General features: G+C 21.0%; 3 protein-coding genes across 6 annotated transcripts; 1 reads left to right on the forward strand and 2 right to left on the reverse strand.

Annotated features, from left to right (window-relative positions):
- Positions 1 to 308: 308 nt before the first annotated feature.
- LOC122719863 (TELO2-interacting protein 1 homolog) lies at positions 309 to 4592 on the reverse strand. The gene is made up of 12 exons (XM_043946081.1): positions 4234 to 4592; positions 4003 to 4139; positions 3668 to 3845; positions 3414 to 3591; positions 2993 to 3318; positions 2707 to 2918; positions 2221 to 2619; positions 1918 to 2157; positions 1201 to 1764; positions 824 to 1121; positions 535 to 763; positions 309 to 455 (listed from the first exon to the last, which is right to left on the reverse strand). Exons 1-12 carry the CDS (start codon positions 4425 to 4427, stop codon positions 309 to 311), a joined length of 3102 nt encoding a protein of 1033 aa, XP_043802016.1. The 5' UTR covers positions 4428 to 4592.
- A 350-nt stretch (positions 4593 to 4942) lies between these two features.
- On the forward strand, positions 4943 to 27351 carry LOC122719842 (cation-independent mannose-6-phosphate receptor). Of its 3 annotated transcripts, XM_043946054.1 has the most exons (16): positions 4943 to 5120; positions 5471 to 5693; positions 5781 to 5932; positions 6090 to 6355; positions 6462 to 6612; positions 6686 to 6837; positions 6930 to 7042; positions 7121 to 7374; positions 7504 to 7707; positions 7932 to 8075; positions 8171 to 8344; positions 8631 to 8808; positions 8888 to 8958; positions 25900 to 26020; positions 26287 to 26435; positions 26930 to 27350. In XM_043946054.1, the coding sequence occupies exons 1-16, from the start codon at positions 5061 to 5063 to the stop codon at positions 27017 to 27019; spliced, it is 2502 nt and encodes an 833-aa protein (XP_043801989.1). In that variant the 5' UTR covers positions 4943 to 5060; the 3' UTR covers positions 27020 to 27350. The 3 variants fall into 3 exon arrangements, with proteins under 3 accessions (XP_043801989.1, XP_043801990.1, XP_043801992.1); XM_043946055.1 differs by lacking the exon at positions 7504 to 7707 and having other exon boundaries at positions 26930 to 27351; XM_043946057.1 differs by lacking the exon at positions 5471 to 5693 and having other exon boundaries at positions 4986 to 5120; positions 26930 to 27349.
- On the reverse strand, positions 10684 to 22503 carry LOC122719841 (protein toll). Of its 2 annotated transcripts, none has more exons than XM_043946052.1 (6): positions 22265 to 22503; positions 15468 to 15686; positions 13704 to 14692; positions 12914 to 13232; positions 12038 to 12631; positions 10684 to 11859 (listed from the first exon to the last, which is right to left on the reverse strand). In XM_043946052.1, the coding sequence occupies exons 2-6, from the start codon at positions 15654 to 15656 to the stop codon at positions 10744 to 10746; spliced, it is 3207 nt and encodes a 1068-aa protein (XP_043801987.1). In that variant the 5' UTR covers positions 15657 to 15686; positions 22265 to 22503; the 3' UTR covers positions 10684 to 10743. The 2 variants fall into 2 exon arrangements, with proteins under 2 accessions (XP_043801987.1, XP_043801988.1); XM_043946053.1 differs by lacking the exon at positions 22265 to 22503 and adding an exon at positions 17207 to 17460.
- Positions 27352 to 27598: the final 247 nt, after the last annotated feature.

A 27598-nucleotide genomic window follows, 5' to 3' on the forward strand; every position in this document is an offset into this window, starting at 1 on the left:
CAAATAAAAATATTTAAAAGATGATATAGATTTTATTTCATAATACAAATTTACACATTATACAATATATTTAAATATTTTTACATTTTTTTAATTTTTTGTTGATTGTTTATTATAAATATTATCAATTTAAAAAATATTTAATCACATTTAAAAATTAACATTTTTATCTTGTATATAATTTAAAATAATTTGTACATTTTTAATATATTCATTTGATGAATTATTTTCAGTAATCTACAAAATAGAAAAATTATATGTAATAATTTAAATTATGTTAATTATTTTTTTTTAAATATATATATATATTATTTTATTACCATTAAATCTGTAATATCAAATGTTGCATCTGAAATAATTTTTGTTATTTTTGAATTAAAAATACTGAGACATTTTATCCAAACAATATCGCTATTATAATCTGCAACATCTTTATATAATTTTATACAATATGCCTATGAATATAAAGTAATTAATTATAAATAAATTGATGTAATTAATGTACTTAAAAATATTTTTTAGTTTGATATTTACTTGTAATGTAGGATTTTGATGTTTATTAAGATATGGTTCTGCAATGCTTAAAATATTTAATGTTTCTCGCTCATGAAGACATAAATTTTTTGTTATTTGACCTAAAGTAGAGAGTAGTTCTCTTTGCAATTTATAAATTTGGGTAAATTTATAAATACTATCAGAACTTTTATTGTAGCTTTCTTTAGACGAATCGCACAAAAATTTCGAAAGCGCAGGTAATACTTGCCTAAAAATAATCATTTTAATTATAATAACATAAAAAAGATGTAAAATATAAATCACATACTTAAGAGTTCTAGATCGTATAAAATCTTTTGAAACATATGAAAGCACATTTAATAATTGCCATGCTCGATTGATTATTAATATATTTTCATCATAGAATCTATCTACTAATGGATGCCAAAGTAAATGCACAATAGGTAATAGCTGATTTTCCCAATTTGCTAAAATTTCAAGACCTTTTTGTAATGTTAACATTGCAATTAATGACTTTTGTATTTCTTTAGATGGTAAGAAATGTAAACAATGTTTCATTATATCTTCAATCATTTTAATATAAAATGGTATATTTTTATCTTTTCCTATAATTTTTATATATATTATTTATAAAAAAATTTTTTTTATCATTAATTTTAATGTAACATTATTTAATGTATTTACCTTCTTGTTCTATAAAATTTGTTTCATATTCGTTTTCTTCTATATTTTCTTGTAATTTTTCTTTTTCTTCTTCTTTCATTTCTTTAAATTCACAAGACTGTTCTATATTATCTATATCTTCATCAACTTTTTTTGCTTCATAATATTCTAAGAAAGATTGAATAATTTTGGATGATTCATTTTCAATATCTATATTTAATTCGGGTATTATTGTTGCTTGTTTAGAATTTGCTAAATTTTTTATACATATTGTAAATGTATAAAAAACTTTTAAAAAAGCATAAGAGTTTTTTTTTTGAAAACTGTTATTTAATTGTAATAATACATCTTCAACAATTTCTTTCAAACAAGGTAACACATCCATTGTACTATATTTCATGATAACTTCAACAACATCAAGTACATCAGGATTGCGTTCTACTCTACGTAATTTTATACTAATATGATATGACAAATAATCAATATTTGCACGTAAAAGATCTCCTATTGTATTGTTTTGTTGAGACTTTGCAATTTGTTCAAGAGTTTGGGTTCCAACAAAACTGATTAAGCTATGTGCACTACCTGGAAATATATGTGAAAAGTTTTTTTATATAAATAATTTATTATTTATTATATTATTTTATGACTTATAAATTTTATTATAAAATATAATTATAAAATATAATTATAATTTATTATAAAATATAAATATTTATTATAAAAAATCATAATCACCTGCTCTTTCTATAACGAGGTACAATGTTTTAAGAAGAAATTTATCATAATTATATTTTAAATTTTGAGCTATTAATCCTAAACCTTCTAATAATAAACAACATTGTATTACATTATTCTGTGCAACTCGTAGAGGTGTATCATCATTAATTTCAATAATTGGATACCAAAATTCAGGATTTATGTAGAATTCCACAACTTCTTTATAAAGTGGTAAAATTGATGAATCTTTAACAGGTACTAAAATATTTAATAATTAAAAATATGTTAATTTATTTTTAAGCAGAAAATCATTTAATGTACCATATATTATCCAATTCAGTAATAAAATTAATTCTTTTCTACATTGTGGAACATTGAACATGAGGCTAAAAATGTTATCTATTAAAATTCGAAGATCTCCAAATTCACCTAAATATTTACATATTGTAATAAATTTAAGTTCACATGCATTAGTTTGAATAAATTTAAATCGTTTCCATAAATTTGATCCATATGAATATGTTGGATCATCAAGATCTTTAATATTTATTGCTTGCAAAAGAGAGACATTAGTACAATCTATTTCAGATACATATATAAGAGACAATATTAATCTATGAATATGAGATGCTGACATCATTATATGGGGCAATCTTTGCTCTCCAAGAAGTTTTAAATAACCAGCAATTTGATTTAAACAAGCTAATTGATCATTATCATCTAAAATAAAAAAATATATTTAATTTAAAAATGAAATTTAATAAATTTAATATTTTTAAAAAATATAAAATATGAAAAAAATTATACCGGATTTCCTGATAATTCTAGGTAACTTTGTAAGCAGATTATAGAAGTTTTCTTCTAATAATTCTATTAAAGATTTCATATTCTTATTTTGCATAAAATTTATATTAATTATGCTTAGTGCTTTCTCAGCTTTTTTACTAACTACAGCAAATTCATCTTCAGATAATGATATTAAATAATCTATTAATAACATAATATTTGGTTTCATATTTCTGTTAAAACAAATTTATTCAATTTTTTTTAAAAAGTTTTTTTTAAATAAGATGAGAATAAAGTAATATCTCACCTAGGGCATGATGTGAGCAATAAATGAATACTTTCTACTAATTCTTTTCTAACTTTATAATGAGAATGTCTTTTTAATATATCTAATTGTTGAATAAGTATATTAAGTTTTGTTGCACAAGCATTAAACCATTCTTTGTTTCTTGTTGCACTTTTAAGATGTTTTTCTAATTCATTGCAATCTTTCAAATTTGGAAAATATTCTATTGGATTAATATTCTTTTCATTATTCATTTTTATCAGATCATTTAATGATGGTATCTCATCTTCTTGTACCTTATCTTTCATTACAAGTGATACTACTCTGCCCCAAGCTCTTAATGCCATCTAAAATTTAAATAAAATAAAATATAAATAAAATCTATAATAATATATAAAAGTCATAAAAAGTAATAAATAGAAGTCATAAATTATTTTATTACTTTTGTAAGTTTATGTCCTTGTGTTTCATTTCCTATAACTATTTCTTGTAAACCACAGATAATACCAGGTAAAAATAACATAATAATATCAGCTACTTGATTTTGCAATATAACATCACATTTATTTGATTCATCATCAACTTGACATAATGTCATTACTGTTTCAATAGCTTTTAATCTAAAAATTCAAAATAATCATATATTTATGAAATTATTAAAAAGAAAAAATATTTTTATATATTTTTAATATTTACCTAAGATGATTTGATTTTTCAATTCTTCCTATTGTTATTGATAATAATAATCCTTGGCCTATCTTAGAAGCATTTTGCCTAATATATATAATTTCTAAAACATCTGTGAAACAAGAATTTATCAAAATCTTAATGCATGAGAGTACTGCTTCTTTAAATTCTTCATGTTCTTTGATCACTATAAAAACCAGATATAAAATTACATTTATATTAACATCTAAATTTAACATCAATTATTAAAATTATTTATTAAAATAAATTTATTATTATGAAATATAAATAATAAATCTAAAATCTATTTAAAAAATTAAACAAATTTAATTATATATATTTACCCATGCTTGGTTGTGTTTTGTCATAAATTTGTATTAAAAGACATGAATACAATTCATTGAAATATTTAACTTTTGATATCTTTGCTTTTAATATTATTATCTGTACTGTTTTTATTAATTCTTCTTTTATACTTTTACTATAGAATTATAAATATGAAGATCATCAATTATATGATTAATTAATTTTATAATAATGTTAATTTTTATTTTATAAAATATAAAATAAATTACCTTAATTTATCATTTGATAAGTGTATAATAAAGGGAAATATAATATATTCAAATAAATCCGTAATAACTTTGTCAGAAATCTTTGGTAAAATATTAGCAATTTCACAAGCAATTTTTACACTTGGATTTTTCATTAAAGAATCACAAAGTGGTTTTAATGTAATAAATGCTTCTTCTATTTGAAGACGTTCCATTTTATATTTAAGTTTAGAAAGAACAAAATCACAATTCAAATCAACAATATCGATATACACTCATGTTTGAATATTATTATGCGAATAAAATTGAATTATATTAATATTCATTCACACAAATGTAAATATTTATATATGACGTTTAAAATAGCAGTTTATATAGTATTAATTTGAAATCTATTATTCTTAAATTATTTTTAAACATAATCATACATATTATCGTACATATTATTTGAAATATATAAAATTTTATTATCTTGTTATTAATAAGTATTTTTTGAAAATTATAATATAATATTTAAAATATATTTAAAAAATTAATTATAAATTTTAATATAATTGATAACATAATTAAAATTATAGAAAAAGCACAGATTAAATATAAAATAGATTTATTATTCGATACATTTTTGTATGATATTATTGTATAGTAACTTAGTATAGTTTCGTGGTAACCGTGGATCTATATCTGCTTTATTCAGATAAAGCAATTTGGATGATTCATTTGTATTTATCTTTGAATGATAATCATTTAGTTTTCAAGAAAAGTTTAATAGTGAAAAATATTGTTATGTATGTTAATACGCTAAATATTTACAATGTAATTAATCCACAGTTAAATAAAGAAAAGAAATGTACAAGTTAAATATTTTATTGTCTTTTTACTATTTTGCAATTGTTACTGTTTTTGCTGTAAGTATTATTATAAGTATAAATTTATTTTTATTATAATCTATTTTTCCATCATCTTATTTATAATGTAAAAAATATTTTGAAAAATCTAATGAATTATATATTTATTTATAATTAATATATTTATTTGTTATGATATAATTAGATAATTCTTATGTTAATATAATACATATATTTATCTTTATATATATAAAATTATAAATTTTCTTAAAATTTCTTGTAATTACATATTTCTTTAAAAAATCAAATATAAATTTAAATATAAAAATTAAATATAGAAATTTTAATTTCTTTATTATGTTAATTATTTATATATTTAAATTATTATTATATATATATATTTTATACAGAATACATCAGCAGTGAATGATAGTTTTTGCATAATTCATGAACCTGTTTTGAGTCTTTTTTCTTATAACTTTACAAACCTTATAAGTTCTACAAAAGATGTTATTTTAAATTTCCTCAATATAACTATACGATTGCAACTATGCTCTCCATTAAAAGAAAAATGCAATGGAAAAGATGGATATGGAGTTTGTTTATTACAAAACAAAGAAGAAAAAGGAATAGGTTCTAATTTTATATATATATATATATATATCTATTAAAATTACATTAATTTTTTCTTTCAATAATAATTTTGTTTTATTACTTTAGGAAAAATGCCTCCAATAGTAAATATAACTCAGGGCAGAATATCATTTATATTCACAGGTGATGATTGTACATCTAAATTAAAATATACTGTAAATATTATTATGAAATGTGATTATGAAGCTGAAAATTCTTATCCTGATATATTTCCTAATGTATGTATATATGCATTAAGATTTTTGTTTAACTTTAATGATAATATTTTTATTTTATTATTTGTTAATATATTATAAAATAAATAAAATTTAAATAGTACAATGTTTTTTTAAAATAAAATGAATTTTTAATTTTATTTTATTATCAATATTTTAGACATTAAAAACATGTAATATATTCATGATATGGAAAACTCATCTTGCTTGTGGACCTCGAATTAAAAAAAATTGTACAGTAATAAATAATGGTTTGCACTATGATCTATCACCTTTAATATCTTATTCGCAAAATTATATTATTTTAATGGATAATAAAACATCTTCAAAGATTATATTAAATGTTTGTCATTCTGTAATATTTGAATATAATGCTTTATGCCAATCAACTTCAGGAGCCTGTTTACAAAATTTATCACAAATTGGGTATAAATTATTTTATTTTAAGTAAAAATTATATTTGTAATAATTAGCATGATTGAAATAGAAAATTGATAAATATATAGATATTATTAATAATATTTTATTATAGATATGTGAACTTAGGTGATGTTCAATCTCCAACTATAACAGATGGAAAACTTATGCTTGAATATCAAGATGGAGATTTGTGTAAAGTGAAAAATATTACAATACCACATATTAAAACTACTATTTCTTTTATATGTGATTTTGAGGCTAAGGTAATCACTATGCATATTATTTATTTTTATTTAATATTTATTTTTTTATAAATTGTTATTTGATGTCGATTAGGATACATTTCCAGAATATATTGGAGGCAGTGAAGAATGTCATTATCAAATAATATGGAAAACTAGAGCAGCTTGCAGTATAGAATTTCTACGTAATAGTAGTATAGCTACTGCTGGGAAATGTACAGTGAATAATCCTCTTACAAATTTTACGTATGATTTGAGAAAATATTTCAATTATGTATTATTAAAGATAATATTCTGAGAATAAAATTTTACTAATTATAGTAAATATTTTATTTCAGATACGATTTGCGGTCTTTAATGAATAAAAATTTTACAATAACAAAGAATGACATACAATATAAATTTAAAATATGTGAATCACTTGTAGATAATTCATGTGTAACAGGAACAGGTTATTCAATTATTTTATATTTAATTAATTTCTTCAATATAATTGTACTATAAATGTATCTTTTATTTTTACATTTAGGAATTTGTCTTTCTAATAAAAATAAATCTATGGGAATATCTATGGGGAAAGCTAATACAAATTTAATATGGGAAGAAGGTGGACCATATTTAAATTATACAGATGGAGATTTATGTGAAAATGAACAACGACATTATACAATTATTGCATTTTTTTGTGGGCCAGAAGGATCTCCAGATAAACCACTTATTATGGAACAAAATACTTGCCAATTAATTATACATTGGAACACTAATTTAGTTTGTGAACAAAGGGTTAGAATATTATTTTTATATTTTTATATATATCTTTTTTTATAATTATTATTAGTATTTTGAATATTATTAATTTATTTATTATATTTGTTATTGTTATATATATTATATATATAATTTATTGTTCAGATAAAATGTGCTACAGATGACAATGAAATAAATTTAAGTTCATTGATAAAGTCTACTGATAATTATATTATAAAAGTAAATAAAACTGAATTTCATATAAATATATGTAGACCACTAGTTCCTACATCTGGTTTAACATGTATACATGGCAGTGCAATTTGCAAAACTTTATTAAATTCGAATAATGAATATGTAAATGAAACTGTAAGTAAATATTATATACATATATTTAAATTAATTTTATTTTTTTTTTAATTTAACAAAATTATTATCAATATTTAAATTTTTCTGAATATAATTATATATATATATTTATAATTATAATAATATTTTGCAGTGGTAGATAATATATGTAATATTTATTTAAATTAATTTGCTTTTGATGAAATGAAATAATTATAGAAAAAAATATTTGTATTTGTTGCTAGAGTTTAGGATTGTCAAAAGAAAGCCCTATGTTAAATAAAAATCATGAAACTGTATTACATTACGTCGATGGATCAATATGTCCTGAAAATTCAAATAAATTAATTTCTTCAAATTTTACATTTCCATGTTATAATAATGATAAGGTAATCAATCAATATTTATTAGATTATAAAAAAATATTGATGATTTTAAGAAATAATATTGTAATTGTGTAATTATTTTGAAACTGATTTTTTAGGGACTTCCGGAATTTAAGAAGTATGAAGATTGCACTTACATTTTTGAATGGAAAACAAGTATAACATGTGGAGCTGCAATGGGAAATTGGATCTCCCCTTGCATTGTAAAAGATCAACTATTTTCACATGAATGCAATTTATCTTTATTACATAAAAATGAAAAAGTATATTATGTAAGTTTATTAAAACATTTCTAATAATTTTTTCATAAATTAATTTAAACATTTTTAATACTTTAAAAATGAAACTATAATATAATATAAAAATGAAACTATAATAATAAATAAATCACTTAAATTATAAATAATCATTAATATTATAAATTAAATATATTTATTATTATTATAATATATATATTATTTAAATTAAAATAATTTAAATAATAATATAATATCAATATGAAATAATAATGTAATATACATATAATTTCTTAAAATTGCTTTGAATATAAATTTATAGGTAAAGAATAAACAAGGAAAAGAATATAGTATAAATATATGCGGCGGGGAAAAAGTCTGTGATAGTTCTGCTATATGTCAAGGAAATAATGAATATGGATCACTAGTAAATGTAATTTTTGATTATGGCAGAAATGTTATAAAACTTCAGTACTCTAATGGTAGTAAATGTGTAAATGGTAAGTACATGATATTTTTATTAAGAATATTATGAATCAGATTCATGTTATTATATTATCTTCATTTATTTTTAATCAGGTTTTTATACATCTGAAGTATGGTTTATATGTAACAAATCTATAGGAATTGGCACACCAAAATTATTGTGGGTAAGTAATAATTTTTATTTCAATAAAATCAATAGTTTCATCCATTTATTATTGTTTATTATTACTGCTTGAATATATACATCATAAAAAGAAATATTATTAATTTTATATAATGAGTAAAAAAAGATATAATCTAATATTCGTATAATTAAAATTTAATTTAAATATATGTTCTTTGTATTCTTAAATTTTTTTTAATTTTGCATGAGAAAGAAAAGAAAAGATTAAACATGTGAAAAGGAAAAGATAATTTTAATTATATATGTAATTTTATATAAAAAATTATTTGAATGTAACTAAAAATATAATACAATTAATAATTAAAAATAGTATATAATTATACCATTTTTAAATATATTTGTGTAATTAATATTTATTTCAGGTACTCATTTAATAATAATTATATTAATATTATATAATAAAAATTCATTAAAAGTCATTAATAAATTAACAATTTGTAACGAGATTCATTATTTATTTTTGTTATCAAAAATTTCAATTAGTATCAATTAGTATTATAGTTCTTTATTGAAACATGAACAATTTATGATTTCTTGATAACCAAAAAATTATTGTGCTCATAAAATTGAGCAAACAAAATAGTAATAATGAATAATGAATATTTAAAATATAATATATGTATATATATATATTCATATGTCATTCTAAGTTTCCATGGAAAATTAATATAAATGGTAACAAAAATTGATTTATGTTCCTATCAAATTTGATTTTATATATAAATTAAATCTCCTATGGCGTTTATGCAACATGATTTTGGATCTTATAAATACTAAATATATTGATTATTTACAAATATTAAATGAAAGTTAATATTATAATTTTTATGAGTAGTTTTTATAAGTAATGAATATGTATATATAAAATACAAATTGTAATTTATGGTATACATAAAAAAAATTTTATCTTAAAAATAATTTTAAAAATATCTAATGAATATTAATTTTCTGTTTATATGATAATTATTAATCTATTTCAATAATAATAATGAGAACACATTAGAAGTAAAATCTATTCAAAATGTAAAAATTCTTATAAAAATACTTATTTACAATAATCTCTATTTTTTAAAATTAACAATAAGTTTGTTCAGTCAGTAAATGTAATTTGTCTTTAACATCTATTTATATTGATATTTAGAAATTCACAAAACAAATTTATAAGTCTGTAAAATAATTAATTGATACAGAATTTTGAATTATTATCAATATTCATTTAGACGTTTAGAAAATTTCATAATGAAAATTTCGAAATTGAAGTTATTTAAATAAATTAATTGATTTGCATTTAATCAACTAAAATATTTTTTATAATTTTAATATATCCAAAATGACTCATAAATATGTTTATGCATGTTATTATATTACTTAGCATGAATTTTTACTTAAAAAAAAATTATTAATATATTCATTATCATCATTAAATACATACAATAAATATTCGCCATGAGACTCTGTGTAAAAGCAACAGTTTTCCATTCTTTGATCATATAAATAGAAATTTTTTAGTTTGAATATCTTAATTATAGGTGTATATGATATTCAGTTTGTCTATTATTTTACTATATATTTTACTATATAAATTGAAGTGAATGAATTGTAACAATTGGTTTTTATGCTGTGATAATGAATGTGTTAATTTCAAATGATCTTAATAAAATTATAAATAAATTCATTTTTTAATGTAAAATGAGTACTTCAAAACTTGTTTAAACAAAACATTCTTCAAATGTTTCGTATATTATATATATTTATGATGATCTTGTCATACGGTAGTACATTGTACTTTATTAACCAAATTATGTTTTACTAATTCTTCCTTTGAAAGAATAAGTTTGGTGTTGCAATCTGATGAAGAAAGATTTTGAGAATTCTCTTTATTATCACTATCCTTTTTATCACATATAAATATTTTAAGAGTATCTGTCGGTGGAGTGCTTGTTGCAGGGGGTGTTTCAGAAGTATCAATTGGATAAATTAACTCTTTCTTCTCGCCTTTAATTTGTATACATGGTTGGTGTTTTTGAAAAATTTTTTTTCTTATAACATTTTTTGTAAATTCAGCATGTGGTAACGCATATCGTAATTTGTCCCAAAACCAAGGATCACCCCATTTTACATATGTATTCATGCTCATATATGCCTTGAGTTCTGGATCTAAATTATTAATGGGACCAATTTCATCATATAAAATTAAAATAACTTTTGATCTGCGTTCGCTGAGTGCTTGACAATGCGCCACTCTAAATTCCATTCGTCCCCAAACACTTTCCAAAAAATTGGGTGATAAAACTACTATTGTTCGCCTGGATTCTTCAACAGAACGCGCGATTTGTGTTGGTATCCATTCTCCAGCTAGCCAATCACGAAAATGCAGACACAATTTGAATGGTTTAGGTCCATTTTCTAACTTTGGAACTAATTCATTTACAACAAAATCTTCATCTTTATGTGAATAACTTATAAATGCATCATACAATTTATCTTTGTCTAATTCGTCTTCTGTTATTAACCATAAGCAAAATTGATGTGCATACAGCCAAACTTTAATTTCTCGTTGATATCTATAATAAATTGCTGCTAGCAGACCAATTATCATACCTGAGACAGCTAAAGAAAAACTTAATGATATGATTAACGCAGTATAAGTAGGACAGAAATCTGCTACTGTCATTTTTATCATCGAAATATTCATATTTTTGCAAGTAATTAGAGAAGAATTACGAATGTCTGAAATCTTAGTTTGTATAAAGCTAAGTAAATCTTTCGTATCACAATCGCATATCCATGGATTTCCATGCAATGTTAACGATGAACTATTGTTTAGGAATTGTAAAACATTTGGTTCTAATTTACTGATATTATTGTTGTGTAACTCCAACTGAAAAATATAAAATTAATTGATATTTAGATTTTATTTAAACATGTTCAATTTTATACATTATATAAAGTAATCTTAATTATATAAATAATAAATAGAATATGTTAAAAACAAAAGGTATGATAAAAAACTATGAAAGGAAAAAGTTCCTAAAGATAAAGAATTATATTTTACCCACCTCTATGTTCGATTGTAATCCATCCACAGATATCTCATGAATATTATTGTTTGATAATAGCAACTTGGATATCTGTACATTATCTAAACCAATTTCTGTCAAAGATGGCATTTCGCTTAATTTATTATTCGTGAGATCTATCACAAGTTTATAATTTAGTAATGTTTCGATATTTCGTGGCACGCTTATAAGATTTTTTTGCGAACAATTTATTGTGAATTCTTTATTACTTTGTTGTGAATAACATGTGCACTCATTAGGACAAGGATTAGATATTTGACAGATAAATTTCTTTGATTCTAATTTTACTATTTCTTTGCCTTTAAACATTTGTGAATTTTGACATGTCAAGCATCCTGGCACGATGTGAAAATATCTATAAACGTTAGGATCCAATTTTCCTTCCAAATAAAGAAGAAAATCAAATATATCACAGTCACATTCGATAGGATTATTCTCAATATATATCATTACATTCCGAGAATCTTGTTGAAATCCTGCAATTTCTTTAGCTTCACTCAAATTTATATGTTTTATGTTATTATTTGTGAGATTCACTTCAATTGAATTTGATATAAATTGTAAATCTCGGATCTGAAATGAATATTTGTATAAAGCATATCATAGAATTAATTAATAAAATAATTTTGTTAGATATTATATATTAATATTATATATAATATTATTATATATTATATATTAATTTTAATTAAATCTTGAAAATAAAAGTTTAAAAAATATTTTATTAAGATTTATTATATACATGTACAGTTGTATGTACAATTTTATTTCTTTAATAAAAAAGAAAAATAATTTTCAAATGATATAAATATATAATATAATAATATATAAAAAATAATATTTTTATTATCTTACTGATATTTCTTGTATTTGATTAAACTGGAGATTTAATTTCTTCAGCTTTACATGAGTTACAAGCCAATCACCAAATATGTCCGAAATATTATTTTTGTCCAAATACAATTCTTCTAAAGATGAACAACTTTGAAAAGGTGATCTCCTTCCATATTCATCAATATAGCTATTTATCGAAGTATTGAATGTAAGTTGATTGTTAGAAAATTTTGCAATGCGTAGCTTGGTTAAGAAATTAAAACTTGTTTCTTCTATAATCTTTAATTGATTTTTTTCCATATTTAAATTTTGAAGTGATATTAAACCACTAAAAAGATGTCTGAAATATCAAAAATAAATAAAACTTGTAATCCTAAAGTTTTAAAATGTTTTTTTTATGAATTTAGACAACGGTTTTATAAAAAAATTTTTTAAAATTATCTTTTTTATCAAGTTATAATTATAAAATTGTATTGATACATACAATATAATATTATTATCATAGAATATTATATAATATTATGACAAAAACTAAAAAAAAAATAAAGATTTAAAAAAGAAACAAAAATTAAAAATTATCCATTAATAAAAAATAAAATAATCTAAAAAACAATTTATTAAGAATGAGATTATCAAAATAAATAAATTCATTAAAGTATAACTACATATAAATTTTTTCATAGATTAAAATTGTAATTATTGAATTGTAATATTGCTTTTGTTATTTTTATTTTTTTTTTTACATAAAATATTTTTCAATAAATTATTATTACTTTATTTACTAGTATTAAATTACTAGTATTAAACTTACCGAGATATTGAAGTAAGATTATTGTGAGACAAATCTAACATAATCAATTTCTTCAATTGTAAGAAGATTCTATCAGGCAATGATGTTAATTTGTTATTACTAATTATTAATTTCGTTAAATTCATCAAATTCGTAAAAAGATATTCAGGAAGAGACTCAAGATTATTGAAAGACAAATCGATGATCTCAAGCGATATGGAATCATGAAATAGATCAGGCAATTCTATCAAACCATTATTATTCAGCTCTATCTCTTTCAGATTCTTCAAATTCGCAAAGAATCCATTCGGTAATGACTTCATGTTTATTCTATTATTAGATAATTTTACTTTGTTTAATTTAACATTGTGCTGCAGTAGACCTTTTGGTAGCGAGGAAAAGTTGTTCCAGGCCAAATGTAATAATTCCAAATTTATCAATTTCGCGAAAATATCATTAGGCAAAGTATTTAAATGATTGCTGCTCACGTCCAAGGAATTCAATGATATAAGATTGTCGAATATATTCGATTTAAACTCTGTAAACTTATTCCCCCACATATTTAACATTTTTAGTGCTTTTAATGGTTTGAATGTGTTCACGTCTATTTCCTTCAGCTTATTATCACCAAGTTCAAGTATTTCTAAATTGGGTATGTAATTGAAAATTTCAGATAATGAATAAATATTGTTTTGGCGTAAATTGAGATTCTTCAATCGTGGTATATCCGCGAAAATATCATTGCTAAAATTGGTCAAGTTATTACACGTCAGGCTCAGATATTCTAAGTTTGGAAAACCTTGTAGATGCTTCCTATTCAGAACAGATAATTTGCCATATGAATGAAATATCAGTTTCTCTATGTTTTGAACACCGAGTTTCTTCGAGATCTCATTTAAACTCTGATTTATTGGTAATTCGCACATTTTAAAATACAATAGAGTTACATTTTCAGGTGGTAACACATTTGTTGGAAAGTCAATCCATTTTGGAAAATTTACACATTCAATCTAGAAAAATAAAGAAATTTTATTTTTTCGATGAATCATGATCATTTTTTCCATGTAAATTATTATCAAATTAATAGAAAATAAAAATTTCAAATCTTATGTTGAGAAAAATTAAAAAATAAAGTACATAATTATGCAAATTATATTTCTATTTAACATTCAAATGCTTCTATTTTTAAAATAACAAATATATATATATATATATATACAGAAATATATACAACAGATATAATACAATAGAATAAAAAAATAATTTGTACATAGAATCAATTAATTTTTAATCATCGTTAAGCCATTTTTAATAAAGTTTATAAAATATATTTTCTTATAATAAATCATAATAAATAAATCAAAATAATTTTTATTTGCTAGAACTGCTAATTGATTTTATAAATTTTATAAATTTATTCATTTAAAATTCTTATGCAATATGTATATATGCAATATGCAATATTTTAAATAATTTAATATATTGAAAGATGATTTAGACTTATAGACATCTTTATTTTAAAAATCCAATTTAGGATTGATAATGTAAAATCAAAAATAATTTCAATGATTGCTAATTTATCTTGTTTTAAATGAAACATTTAATAAAATCATTAATACATAATAAAAATTTTACATCAGTATAATAAATGATTTTCATATTTTATATATTGCCCATGAAAATCGTATATTTTTGTACAAAATTTATTTTTGTATTTCATCTTTGCTTTTTATTGAAATCTCTCTATCTCTTCACGACTTTCATTAATGATTCACTCATGCTTACCCCAATACGTTCGTACAGTTTGACTTTCACAACGAAGGCCGAATAACTATCCGTTGGACATTGTATCTCAAAAACTCCTTCTGGACTTAGGTAGCAGTTGCAATTTTGTTCCGTTGGACATCGAATTTCCGCGTAACATGTCGCGATAACAATTCCAAGAATGATCCATCGAAACGAGGATTCGAACATTTTGTAAAGTTCGATACGGAATAATGTACGCTGCGAAAGAAGAAATTTATTTTTTATTATAATTATATTAGATTAGTCGTGAAGAATATAAAAGAATATAGAAGAGGTGAATCGGAAATAATGATGCAATGAATCAGATTAGCAGTTATTTCCTTGTGCGATGATAAGAAAGCTGTAATTTGTATCATGGAATAAAATCAAATAGATAAATTTTTATTGACACAAATCCATTTTGAATATTGAATAATATCATACTATTTGAATAATTTGAATACTATTTTAATAATATTTCATAATTATCATTATGAATATTTTAATTTAAAAAATGGAAAAAATATTGAATTATATAACATAATACAATGAAGAAAATGACCTTATATGCTTCATATGATTAACACTTTTTATCTTTGCCAAATACAGGAAAAGATTATTAATATTAGTATAGCAAACATTTGATATTAAAAATATCATAAATGCTAAAATTGATTAGAAATATTTCATATATAATTTAATCTTTATTTATAACAAAGAAAAAGACACTCCTATAATATTTGAATATTTTTATATATATCTTTTGTACAACTACAAACATTTTTTGTATTATTATTTTTTTATCATTATAAAATACAGTTTCATAAGTTTTACAAAATTACCCAAAAATAGATATTTTCAAATTTTCGCTTAAATAAATAATTCAAAATATTTATTGATAATTAATTTATTATTTAATTCAATTTTATTTTTATATTTTTATTTTAATCAGAAAGATTATTTTCAATGCATATCTTATTCTTCGAAAAAAATAAAATATCACAATCATTAAAAAATCTACACGGAAATGCTTTATTTATTTTTATTTTTTGATTTCAGAAAAGATATTTTATTTTTAAAATATTTCTTTTGTAATTGTGTTATCTCAATTATATGAATCATTCTAAAACGTAATTTTTATAAAAACCAATGAATTTATTTATTACATATAATTCAATTATCTTTCGAATTTATAAAAAAATTTTGTTATTTTTACTATATGTATAACGATTCTCCTTAGAGAAATCTTGTTCTTTTGTCAGATCTTCCATGTCATGATTACTATCTTACATCGATAATTTATGACAGATAATTAGACTTATATTGTTTAGAATTTTTTTAAAAAATATTCATTTTCGTATTTCGAATATTCGTATAAAATTCGCTCTAAAAATATTTATTTAAAGTTTTTTTTATTATAGCTTTTATTTTTTAATTAAGTTTTTTTTATTAATGTATTATATAATAAATGTCGAAGTTTAATATAATTCATCCAATTTTCAATTAGTCTTCACAAATAACATTAAAATTAACGATGTCTTCGTCCCTTGTTATTGTAGATCATTTCGATTTTAGTGATCAATCAGACAACCGTTTAATCAAATTATTCAAAATTAAATGAATTTCATGAATTCAACGAACACATATTGTTACAGTCGATTAAATTCTAGAATTTATTATTATCTCTCTTATTTATTTAACTATTTCAAAGTGAACAAAGACAAGTGGAGAATTATCACCTAATAATCTCGGTGAAAGGAATGATCGAAAGATTATGCCCATCACGTATCAAATTCTTCGCAACTGTATTCCACGCAACATGTATCCGGGCTAACGACCTAAGTACTTACATACATACGTGCACTTGCTTAAAACGAGACACGCCTCGTTTCACGAGTCATTGCAAGATGCGTAATGCATACGGGCATGCATGTGAACGAGCATTTGCCAAGGTCGAACGTGATAAGAAGAATGAGAATAATTATTTCGATATTTATAGCTCCAAAACTGTATTGTAGATTAATATATATATATATATTTATGATATTGTATATAACAATAAATATTTATTGTTTTATTTTTTTTTATTGAATTTTCGATGCATAGTTATAATAAAACGCAATATTTACATAGTTATAAATACATACTAACAGTTGATGAGTAGATAGTTATTTACGTGTAATTAAAGCAGAAAGTGTACGAAGATTTAAAAAATGAAAACTTGTGTCTATATTGCCGAAAAATCTTCAATTTTAATTAAAATATTTCATTTTAATTGAAAGATTTAATTATTTTATTTTATTTAGTTAATTCATATTTTGAGTATTTTATTTATTCAGCTTATGAAAAAATTATATTTATTTTATTATATAAAGAAAAAGATAAATAATTTTTTTTCTATTTTTAGCGTAGTTGACAATAGTAATAAAGTATAAAAATTAATGTATGTATATCCGTATCAATATTTCTTTAGATATCAAATTGACATTGCCAGACAATTATCAAAAACTTATTCTGATAATTGACTTTCATACAAAATAAAATATTTGTTTCGTTTCTATTTCCTCGATAATTTTAATCGAAACTATCTCTTTTAGAGTTTTATTCGAAAAACTTTCTATGTTTGAAAAATATTATCTAAATCAGATGTATGGTTTTCTTTCCTGAGTAATAATAATTAAATTTAAAATCAATGATTATTTTAATATTTTAAAATTATTTTTTAAATAAAAAACACTTTGATAACAAAATTTTCATATATAATTTAGAAAATTTTATATTATGTTAAAATCAATGTAATTTTTTATTTATTATTTTATCTATATCTTCTTTTTGTTATGATATCGCATGCTGCATTTATTTCATTGATATATTATAAGAGTTCTTATATTCATGAAATTCATTTTGTTTGAATATATTAATATCATGCTTTCTATTGCGTATATTCTTCCCATTTGATGGGATTAAAACATTGTTATATAAGTGATAAAAAATCAAATCATATTATATAAATGTAATAGACATCTATTTCTTTTTAAAATCTAATTTAGAATCTTTCGATATTTCTATAGATAAAAAAGACAATTACAGATCGAAATAAAGATGATTCGTATTAATTTCATAACTTTTTTATATTTTTTGATAAATTTATATATATATTATATGTATATTTAAGAAAAATAAATAAGAAAGCTTTTTAGTCATTAAAAAATTTTAATAATATAATTATAATATAATGATCAATTTTTTCTTATTTGAAAAATATTAAATGTTATAGTTACTATAATAGTTACTATAATATAGTTAATATAGTTAATAATATTTTATTAATATTAAAAAACTTGATAAATATATTACACTAATTATTTTATTAATTTAGAGCTAAAAATCTGCGCGATTCTGCTACTGCAAATATTATCTTTAAGAAAAGAGAACATAATAAAAGTAGTGACGTAGAATACTTGGAAATGAATGATACGTTATTTTTTTTTTTTATGAAATTAATATAACAATATTTAAACAAAATTTTAATAATAAATAATGATCGTTTTTAATTTTAATGAAAATTTGAGTTATTTAGAAAATTATTACTGTTGAAAATTTAAAATAGATAATATATTTTTAGAAACATAAGACTAATTAGTACATTAGTACATTTCGATAAATAAAATTAGTGGTTATTCAAATATAAATGTGATTTTTAGATTTTCTTAATGGCATAATTTTCTTAATGACATAGTTTTAAGTATTATGTATCGATAAAATATTTTTGAAACTTAATACTGTATATACACTTAGTATCCATTAAGTTTGAATAGCAGGCAAGAAAATATTGCAGAAAACTGCGAAAAGATTTCTATTCATGATTCAATCGGTATGTTTTTATTATTAAAAATCATATCAAATTCGAAAATATCTGATATATAGTACTACAGATTAAATATTTCGTTATTTTACGCAAGTTATGACACAGCACTATAAAAAATATATTTACATAACCATGACCATCAAAAGATTTGAAATCAAATTTTTGCCTTATTGATATGTTACATAATGCGATTATAGATTGTAAGTAGGATAATTATACGGTGTTTGAACTCATTCATATCTCTAATAACGAAGATATTAACTCACAAATTCCGTGTCGTTTTATTATTTCAGAAAATTAATTCTTTTTTTCAAGTATATTAATATTTTAGTGTTATATTTGATAATATTATATTTAATGATGATTTATTAGTGATAATAACGTAATTTGGTAAAGAAACTATTTCTAATATAATATTTTCTATTTAAATACTTAAAAAATCAAATACTTATGAAAAATCTTGAGAAATAAAATATTTAAGGATAAATAAAATTCTTTTTTTCAATTGATTTTGAAATATTGTCATAATCTATGAATCATTGAATTAATAATAAACTTCGATAAGGAAGGAACTAATCAAAACTAATCGTTCAAATCTATTAAATAGAGATGCGAATTGTCAATCTTATTGCACATTTGTGATATACACAAATGGTAAAGGCATATGTTGATTTAGCTATATATCAAGGACAATTTACATTCTCTTTTATTTCTTACTATGTGAAATTCGTTGAAGTTTGCTATGTTTACTTATATATTGAAAGAAAGAAAAAAAAGATTTTCTTCGTAAAAGAATAAAGAATGACCATCATGAATATTAATTTTTTAATTTTTAAATAGAATATTAACATGTTATATGTATTTAACATAGAGATTGAATTTATTTAATCTATAGAAAAAAATGGTTTTTTATTGATGAGATATTTTAATTAAATATAATATTCATTATTATATAAATACTGATAATGATGTTCCATTGATCTAGTAATTTTTGAATTTCTTTTGATGTCTTAGTTGCAAAAAATATTATCATGTATGATGTAAATGATTATATATTTTTTCTGAAGAAAAATTCATTATTATTTATTAAATATTAAATATTCATTAGATACACTTAATTAGAGAATAAAAAAAATATTGAAATTATGAATAAAAAAAATTCTACTTTTAAACACAAAATTTAAATCATTTTGAATATGAAAATAATACATTATAATAATAAATATTAAAATGTGATTCAAATATATATAAATATTATTTTTTTTAACTAAAAAATTAGGCACTTTCCTACAATCACTCTTAATTATTTAAATTAATTGCATTATAATAATTTATTATGGCAGTTACACTTTGTTTTTCTATATTTGAAAATATATGCAATAAGATTAATTTTTTTTTAAGATAATGTATCTTATCTTTTTACTAAAGTTCATAAATGCAAAACAGTATAAGTCATTTAAAAAACGAAAGAAAAAGAAATGAAACATTGTTGCAATCTCTTTAAATGATACAATTCAAAACAAAATATTTTATTAATTCAGTTTGATGATTTATTAATTATAAAAGCCATTATAGCAATTTACAAATGATAATTAAGATTTTCGTTTTAAGGCAGTATAATTTATTTGATAATAATCTTATTCAATTTGTATAAATTTTAATAATGAAATTTTAAAAATAATATTAAATATATTTATTCATTTTTTTTGTCATTTTTTATAAAATTTGTTTTTCTAAAATATTTCAATTTTTATTTAATTTTTATTTAACAAGTGATCAATTGCAAATTATATATTCAAATTATTAATTAATTAAATTAATTAAATTATTAATTATAAATTTATCAATTATATAAAAAAAATTATAAATAAAAAATATTCTAATAAATATGATAAATATAAATTTCAAATTGATTATTACATCTTCGCGAAAAATGTGAATATTGACTTTGAATGTACATCAATATAAGAATCAGTTACGTATATATTGTATACTAGATTAATTTTAAATCTATCATTTATTTTTATACACGTATGTTTTATATCATATATGTAGTTAATAAATCACAATCGTAATTATATCTTGTTCAATTAAAAAATCATTCTTTGAAAAAATTATCGTTAATTAGCTGCTACTAAAATAAAAAAATAAGAAATAATAAAAAATAAAAATGTTATATCTAATTGTTGAAAAGTAAATTCAACAAATAAATTGTAAAATGCACTATCATTAAAAATATATATAAATTTTAGTTATTTAATTACATGAATGAAAACTTTTCAATAATAAGCAAAATCATATCAAACTTTCAAAACGAAATGTAGATATAATATTTGTTTATTATATATAGTATATCAATAAAAAATAAATTTCGTACAAATAGAAGATCAAACTAATAATTTATTAATTTATTATTACTTTCTTTAGAAATAATATATAATATTCTAAAAGATTAAGATTAAGAATAATCGAACGATCGACACGAAAAGGAAAAGGCATAGTATTACAAAACAAAAGTTAATTATTTCCTGGAAAACCATTCATAAGAAACAAACTTCTAAATTACGTCACGCTATGGAAAATATAAATTCATAATCAAATATCGTATCTCTATTATTTTATAATCACAAAAGTAACAAAAAAGATAACGAATAATTTATTTATTGCAATCAAATATTTTATGTTTTATATATATTATATATATAAATAAAATAGTAAAAAGTAATTAATTAGTAATTATTCACGTATTCTTATTTAGATTTTCAAGGGAATAATTATTTTTATTCTTTATTTGTATTTAAAACGAACATAATGAATTCGCTCACTAACAACAGATCGATACATGCAAATCGATTTTGATAGTTGTATTGTATCGTGTACACAGTATTATTTAAAATTATAGATTTATTGTTGTAAAAAATTTTTTTACCAGATTCAATGTGAAGGATTATTCGTTGCAATCATTCGTTGTCACTATTTGTTTTTTTGCCAGAATTATTTATAATCACGTGAACACACTGCGTATTTCACAATCACGATCATTCGATAATAAATTTCGTTTGATTCGATTGTAATAATCGAAACATTATTGTAAATTGCAAAGAAAAACTTCTAATTATTTAAAAATTGATAAAAATTCATAGATGCAACGTTCACTAAAACGGTTCAACAAAAACTGTCGATTCCTTATACGCTTGCATGCTATCGTGAGTCTGAACGGAATGACGAAACAAAACCACGTGATCTGCCACGACCACGATCCAATGAGAAAACTGATGGTAGGATAAACGGTCCGATAAATGCTAGTTTACCGCTAAACATGGTGGGGGAAGATCCTTTTACGAAATTTTCATAAAAAACATAAAATCCTGACAAAAATTATTATCATAAGTTTATCGAAGAGGAAATAAAAGATAATTCATATTTAATATGCCATTTTATATACAAAGAATAACTGTTATAGATATATATATATTATAAATATTTACAATTTTAAATTATGTTATTAAGGTTATAAAAAAATGTCTCCTTTGCTTACGGTATTGAATTCGAAGATAGTGGAATAATTATTTCTAATTTAATTATTTTCTGAAAAATAAATAACATTCTTGATTTTTATTGGAATTTGGGATTTTACATATTTCAATTAATTTACATGTTTTAATGAATAATATGTCTCATCAGGAAAAGAAAGTGTATATCTATTCTTTTTTATTATACTGTTATTCAATGGAAAATACATAAATTAGATTACGTATTTTTTTCTACATATTTTTTTCTTAATTCAAAGAATATGTAATCACTATTTGTCAAATCTGACGAAATATATTTATAATATTTTGATAAAATGTGGAATTACCAAAAGGTTATGTCAAATATGCTTATTTAAACATTAAAATATGAAATTTTATTTTACACAGTATTTATATTTTTTCAATCTTGAAATATATATTTTTAGATAATTTTAGTTGAAAAATTTTTCTGTGCAGATTAATCTTTTGAATTCTACGTTTCACCGATCTAGTAAATAAATATAAAATAGATCCTAGAGGCCTGTAGCAGAACATTTTCTCTACCAGAACCAGAAGCCTAATTCTTTCCAAAAGGCTTTTAGATATTTTACTGAACACGTGTTCCTTCTGGTATTTTTCATTAATGTTTATCAAAGAAAGCAAGATACAAGAATCAAGATACTTAAGAATCTTCAATCTTGATTATTGTAGAAACAATTTAATATCGTATTATTTATTGTTTTTTTTATAATTATAATTTTTTTATAATCGTTAAAATCATAAAATATCAAATGATTTAACTATATATTTTAATTACTGTTTTGTGTTTATTATTTTATGAAGGTTATTATTAAAGTATGTTAAAATTGTGCGCAATTTCTTGAAAAATTTGATTCTTACATACGTATCTATTTATTTCTCGATAATTTTTTGCACACAACCCACTAAAGCGACATGACATGATGGATTTATAAAAGATGAAGATAGTAATAAGTCAAGAGAGTATGATATCTTTCTCATTATTAAATATGAAACTCTATTAGACCATTTTATTGACACGTGTACGTGATTATATCTAGTAAAAGAATTTGTTTTATACGACAAATTAATTTTCAATTTATTATTTTTATAATTTAAAATTTTACAATGCAATTTTAAATACAATAATTGTTTATATTATTTTATAGAAATTATATTAATAATTTCTATAAAATAAAATATTTTTCAGATTTTTATGAAAATAAATAATAAAATCATAAGAAAATTTCTCTATTCAGGTTTGTCTTATAAAACATTAAAATATGTGTACATATACATGTCAATCAAATTTTAAATAAACAATAAAAACGGGATTACCTGAAGAAAGGTTTTTCACTCTTTTCTCTTCCGGTATAACAATAAATTCGAAAGTACAAGACACGAGCATTCAAGTGTCCAGATGTGACACGATATTTCTGGTCACCACATGGCCTAGGTTCTAGAATAATACACTTCCGAAAGCAGTCAGTTTTTTCCATGGTAGCTCTCTTCACTGTGAAAAGTATTTCCTATTTAGAATAGCATGTCCCTTGAAAAATCTCAAGATAATTTCATAAGGGTAACCAGATGTGCATTACGGTGCTGTATTACTATTTCCGTTTCCGCTCTTTTCGTCGGTCCTTACCACGTGCCTCGAAATGCAGGCACTTGAATAACTTTTCTTTATTAGTAACAAAAAAATTTGATCATTTTTTACTATGCTATATGTTATTGATGCAATAATTTTTTTCTTATTAATTTTATTATATGTATAATTTTTTATATATATTATTTTTTTTTTAACATGTTCATTGCTATTGTAATATTTTATGTAAAGAAAAGAATAATATTAATATTTCTTTGAATATCTAATGAGAATTTTTGAAATTTATTTTATAGATTTATCTTTTTCATAATTTTAAAAAATGAATTAATATTAATAATAATTTCAATTTAAAATTGTAATTATTTATTTGCATTTCAACATTGGTATTTCAGGTTTAAATAATAGTTTCTTTTACTTAAAGTTCTTGAATACATTTTCTTTTATATTATATTTGAAATTTCTGAAGTATGTATTATATGATTTCCTCTTAATTACTTCTCTCGTTATGGGAGAGACTTAAGAGACTAATCGGTAATAAAATTTGGGAATTTCCCTCTATAGTCTAGGTATAGGATAAACTATTGTACAAATCTTTTCTAATCCGAATGTAAAACCATATTCATATTAATTAGATAAAAAAGTTATACAGTTACTGTAGTTTTTAATAATTTTTATTTTAATATATTTGTCTACTTTTACATATCTTTTATGTGTTTACTTATTATACTATCATATTTATAGAAACCAAACTTATTTTAATCTTTTAAAATTTAATTATGATATTTAAAATATTTACACGATAGAACAAAAATGTACATAAAATATACATTGTGATATAAATTATTATTATTATATGTGATATAAATTAAAAACACCTAAAAATTAATCCGTTTCTTTATTATTTCTGTTTATATATTCTTGCTTAAACTTATTTTAAACTTATTTGACACATAATAATTTACATTCTTTTTTTTAAATTTAAACTTACAATTTTTTTTTATAAAATAGATGATCAAAAAATTTTAATCAATTTCATCTCGCGTTTGGATGCTGGAAGTTCCAATTTGCTATTAGTATAGATAGTATAGATAGTATAATAGTAATAGAATGTATAAGGAAATATTTGATATTTTTATTTCATACAAACAAGGAGAACATTATATAAGAATAGAGAAGAGATATTATTATTTTTGATTATACAGTTCCTAATGTTTACTACTACTATACAAACTATACAAACTATATATTAAAAAATATAATATAAATATAAATATAAAATATATTAATTAATTTTTATTTATTTATTGCAAAATTGTATATTTTTAAATTTATATTTTAAAGCTAGAAATTAAATTAAATTCACGTGAAATAAGAACCTTTAATATATATATATTTTATTTTATTGATGATTTTTTCTTTTTAATATAGGAATCGGAATGCAGTGCAAAATTTGAATGGTACACAAATGTCACATGTGCCTGCCAATCGAACTCTCAGCAAGTCACAATTCCTTCAAAATATATTGTTCAAAACTTTTCTCCTAGTCATAGTGAGTACAAATAGGAAATAATTATTTTTTTTTAATAATATAAAAATACTTTCTATACATTTAATGGAATTAATAAAATTAATTCATATAAGGAGATTGAAAGAATAACAGAATCATAGAGGAAGTAAATTAAAAGAAAGGATAGATAAAATTAAATTTGCTAAACACTTTGTTTTTAACGCTTGGTTGGTACGCATTCCTCGAATTGTAAAACATAAATGATAATAATAATAAAAATATTATTAAATGTTATTCATCTGTTTCAGCTGGTGTTGTGGCAGTCATCGTATTGAGTGTTATTGCTTTAATAATAGCACTATTTTATTTTCGAAATCCAGATAAAAGAGCGTGTTTGCGCTCATGTATCAATCCATTTTCTTCGAGAAGAGGCAATAGTCGTGTTCAATATTGCAGAGTATGTTTTATGGAAAAATTATATTTTTTTTTCCATTTTTCGTTTGAACACATATACATTGTATATCCGTATCTTATTCAGAAATTTACTTGTTTCTTAATAATTTATTTCCATAAATTCCAGAAATTTATCATATGCCTATATCCCTGATATATTTCTTAGTATTTCTAATTTTTCCTTTTCATATTCATGTATTTGATACACCTCTAATTTACATAATTAATAGTTATATAAGGAAAATTATTTAAATAACTTAAATGTTCGAATGTACATATGTATTACATTATTAGAATACACTACTTGAAAAAGATTCATATTTAGAATAATTTTATTTAGAATAATTATTTATAATAGTTATATAATAGTTATTTAGAATAATTTTTATTTATAAAATCTACTCAATCATTATTATTCAAATGTTATCAATTATTATTATTGTTAAAAAATTTTAATTGAATTATAAAATTAAAATTAATATTTATTATGTATTTTAGGTTGATACTACGGAAGAAGCTCGTCTTTTGCTCGATGTTGATGCCACGCAGTGTCAAACTGATAGCGATGATGATCTTTTGAATGCATAGTCATTTGTTGTTGTCTTTTATATATCTATTTTATCTAAGTTCAAAATATACGAATAATATTTTTATTTGTTTGTCAAATATTGAAAATTTTGCAAATATATTTTTCTGCTTTATTTATGGAGATATCATTTTAATAAAAAATGATAACTTTTGTGCTTATGTGATTAATGATTATGCAACTAAAATCAAACTTCATATCAATTTTATTATATGAGGCTATGTTATTTTCTATTTATAATAATTTTACATTCTTAAAAAATAATATATAATGATTTTGAAGATTTCATTATTTTATCGTTAATAATTTTGATTTTTGTATAAAAAAAGAAACAAATTATGAGCTTATGTTAGTTATGTAGAAATTAACTATATATATTTTATTTCTAAATACAAACGATTTATTTCTTTATATAATACGAAATAGTATTCAAAAATTATATTTGATAAATTTGATTGATTTAAATTGAATGATTTAAAAATATTAAAATTAGCAATTAAAAATATATAAAATATATTTAATACATTCATTTATTTGGAAAATTTAATATTTTTTTTTTTTTATGATAAAAATTTCATAGA

This window comes from Apis laboriosa, unplaced genomic scaffold (genome assembly GCF_014066325.1).
Source record: "Apis laboriosa isolate Shangri-la unplaced genomic scaffold, ASM1406632v1 scaffold9_cov152, whole genome shotgun sequence".
Lineage (NCBI taxonomy): Eukaryota > Metazoa > Arthropoda > Insecta > Hymenoptera > Apidae > Apis > Apis laboriosa.

Excerpts from the sequence above, each read along its gene's own strand:
- LOC122719863 (XM_043946081.1), bottom strand. The coding sequence starts at position 4,427 with ATGGAACGTCTTCAAATAGAAGAAGCATTTATTACATTAAAACCACTT. Across the intron at positions 3,319-3,413 it reads AAGGACATAAACTTACAAAA|ATGGCATTAAGAGCTTGGGG; the intron begins GTAATAAAATAA and ends TTTAAATTTTAG. Across the intron at positions 764-823 it reads ATACGATCTAGAACTCTTAA|GCAAGTATTACCTGCGCTTT; the intron begins GTATGTGATTTA and ends GATTATTTTTAG.
- LOC122719842 (XM_043946054.1), top strand. The coding sequence starts at position 5,061 with ATGTACAAGTTAAATATTTTATTGTCTTTTTACTATTTTGCAATTGTT. Across the intron at positions 7,375-7,503 it reads ATTTAGTTTGTGAACAAAGG|ATAAAATGTGCTACAGATGA; the intron begins GTTAGAATATTA and ends TTTATTGTTCAG. Across the intron at positions 8,076-8,170 it reads CATGTTATAATAATGATAAG|GGACTTCCGGAATTTAAGAA; the intron begins GTAATCAATCAA and ends CTGATTTTTTAG.
- LOC122719841 (XM_043946052.1), bottom strand. The coding sequence starts at position 15,656 with ATGTTCGAATCCTCGTTTCGATGGATCATTCTTGGAATTGTTATCGCG. Across the intron at positions 12,632-12,913 it reads ATCAAATACAAGAAATATCA|ATCCGAGATTTACAATTTAT; the intron begins GTAAGATAATAA and ends TATTCATTTCAG. Across the intron at positions 11,860-12,037 it reads GATTACAATCGAACATAGAG|TTGGAGTTACACAACAATAA; the intron begins GTGGGTAAAATA and ends TATATTTTTCAG.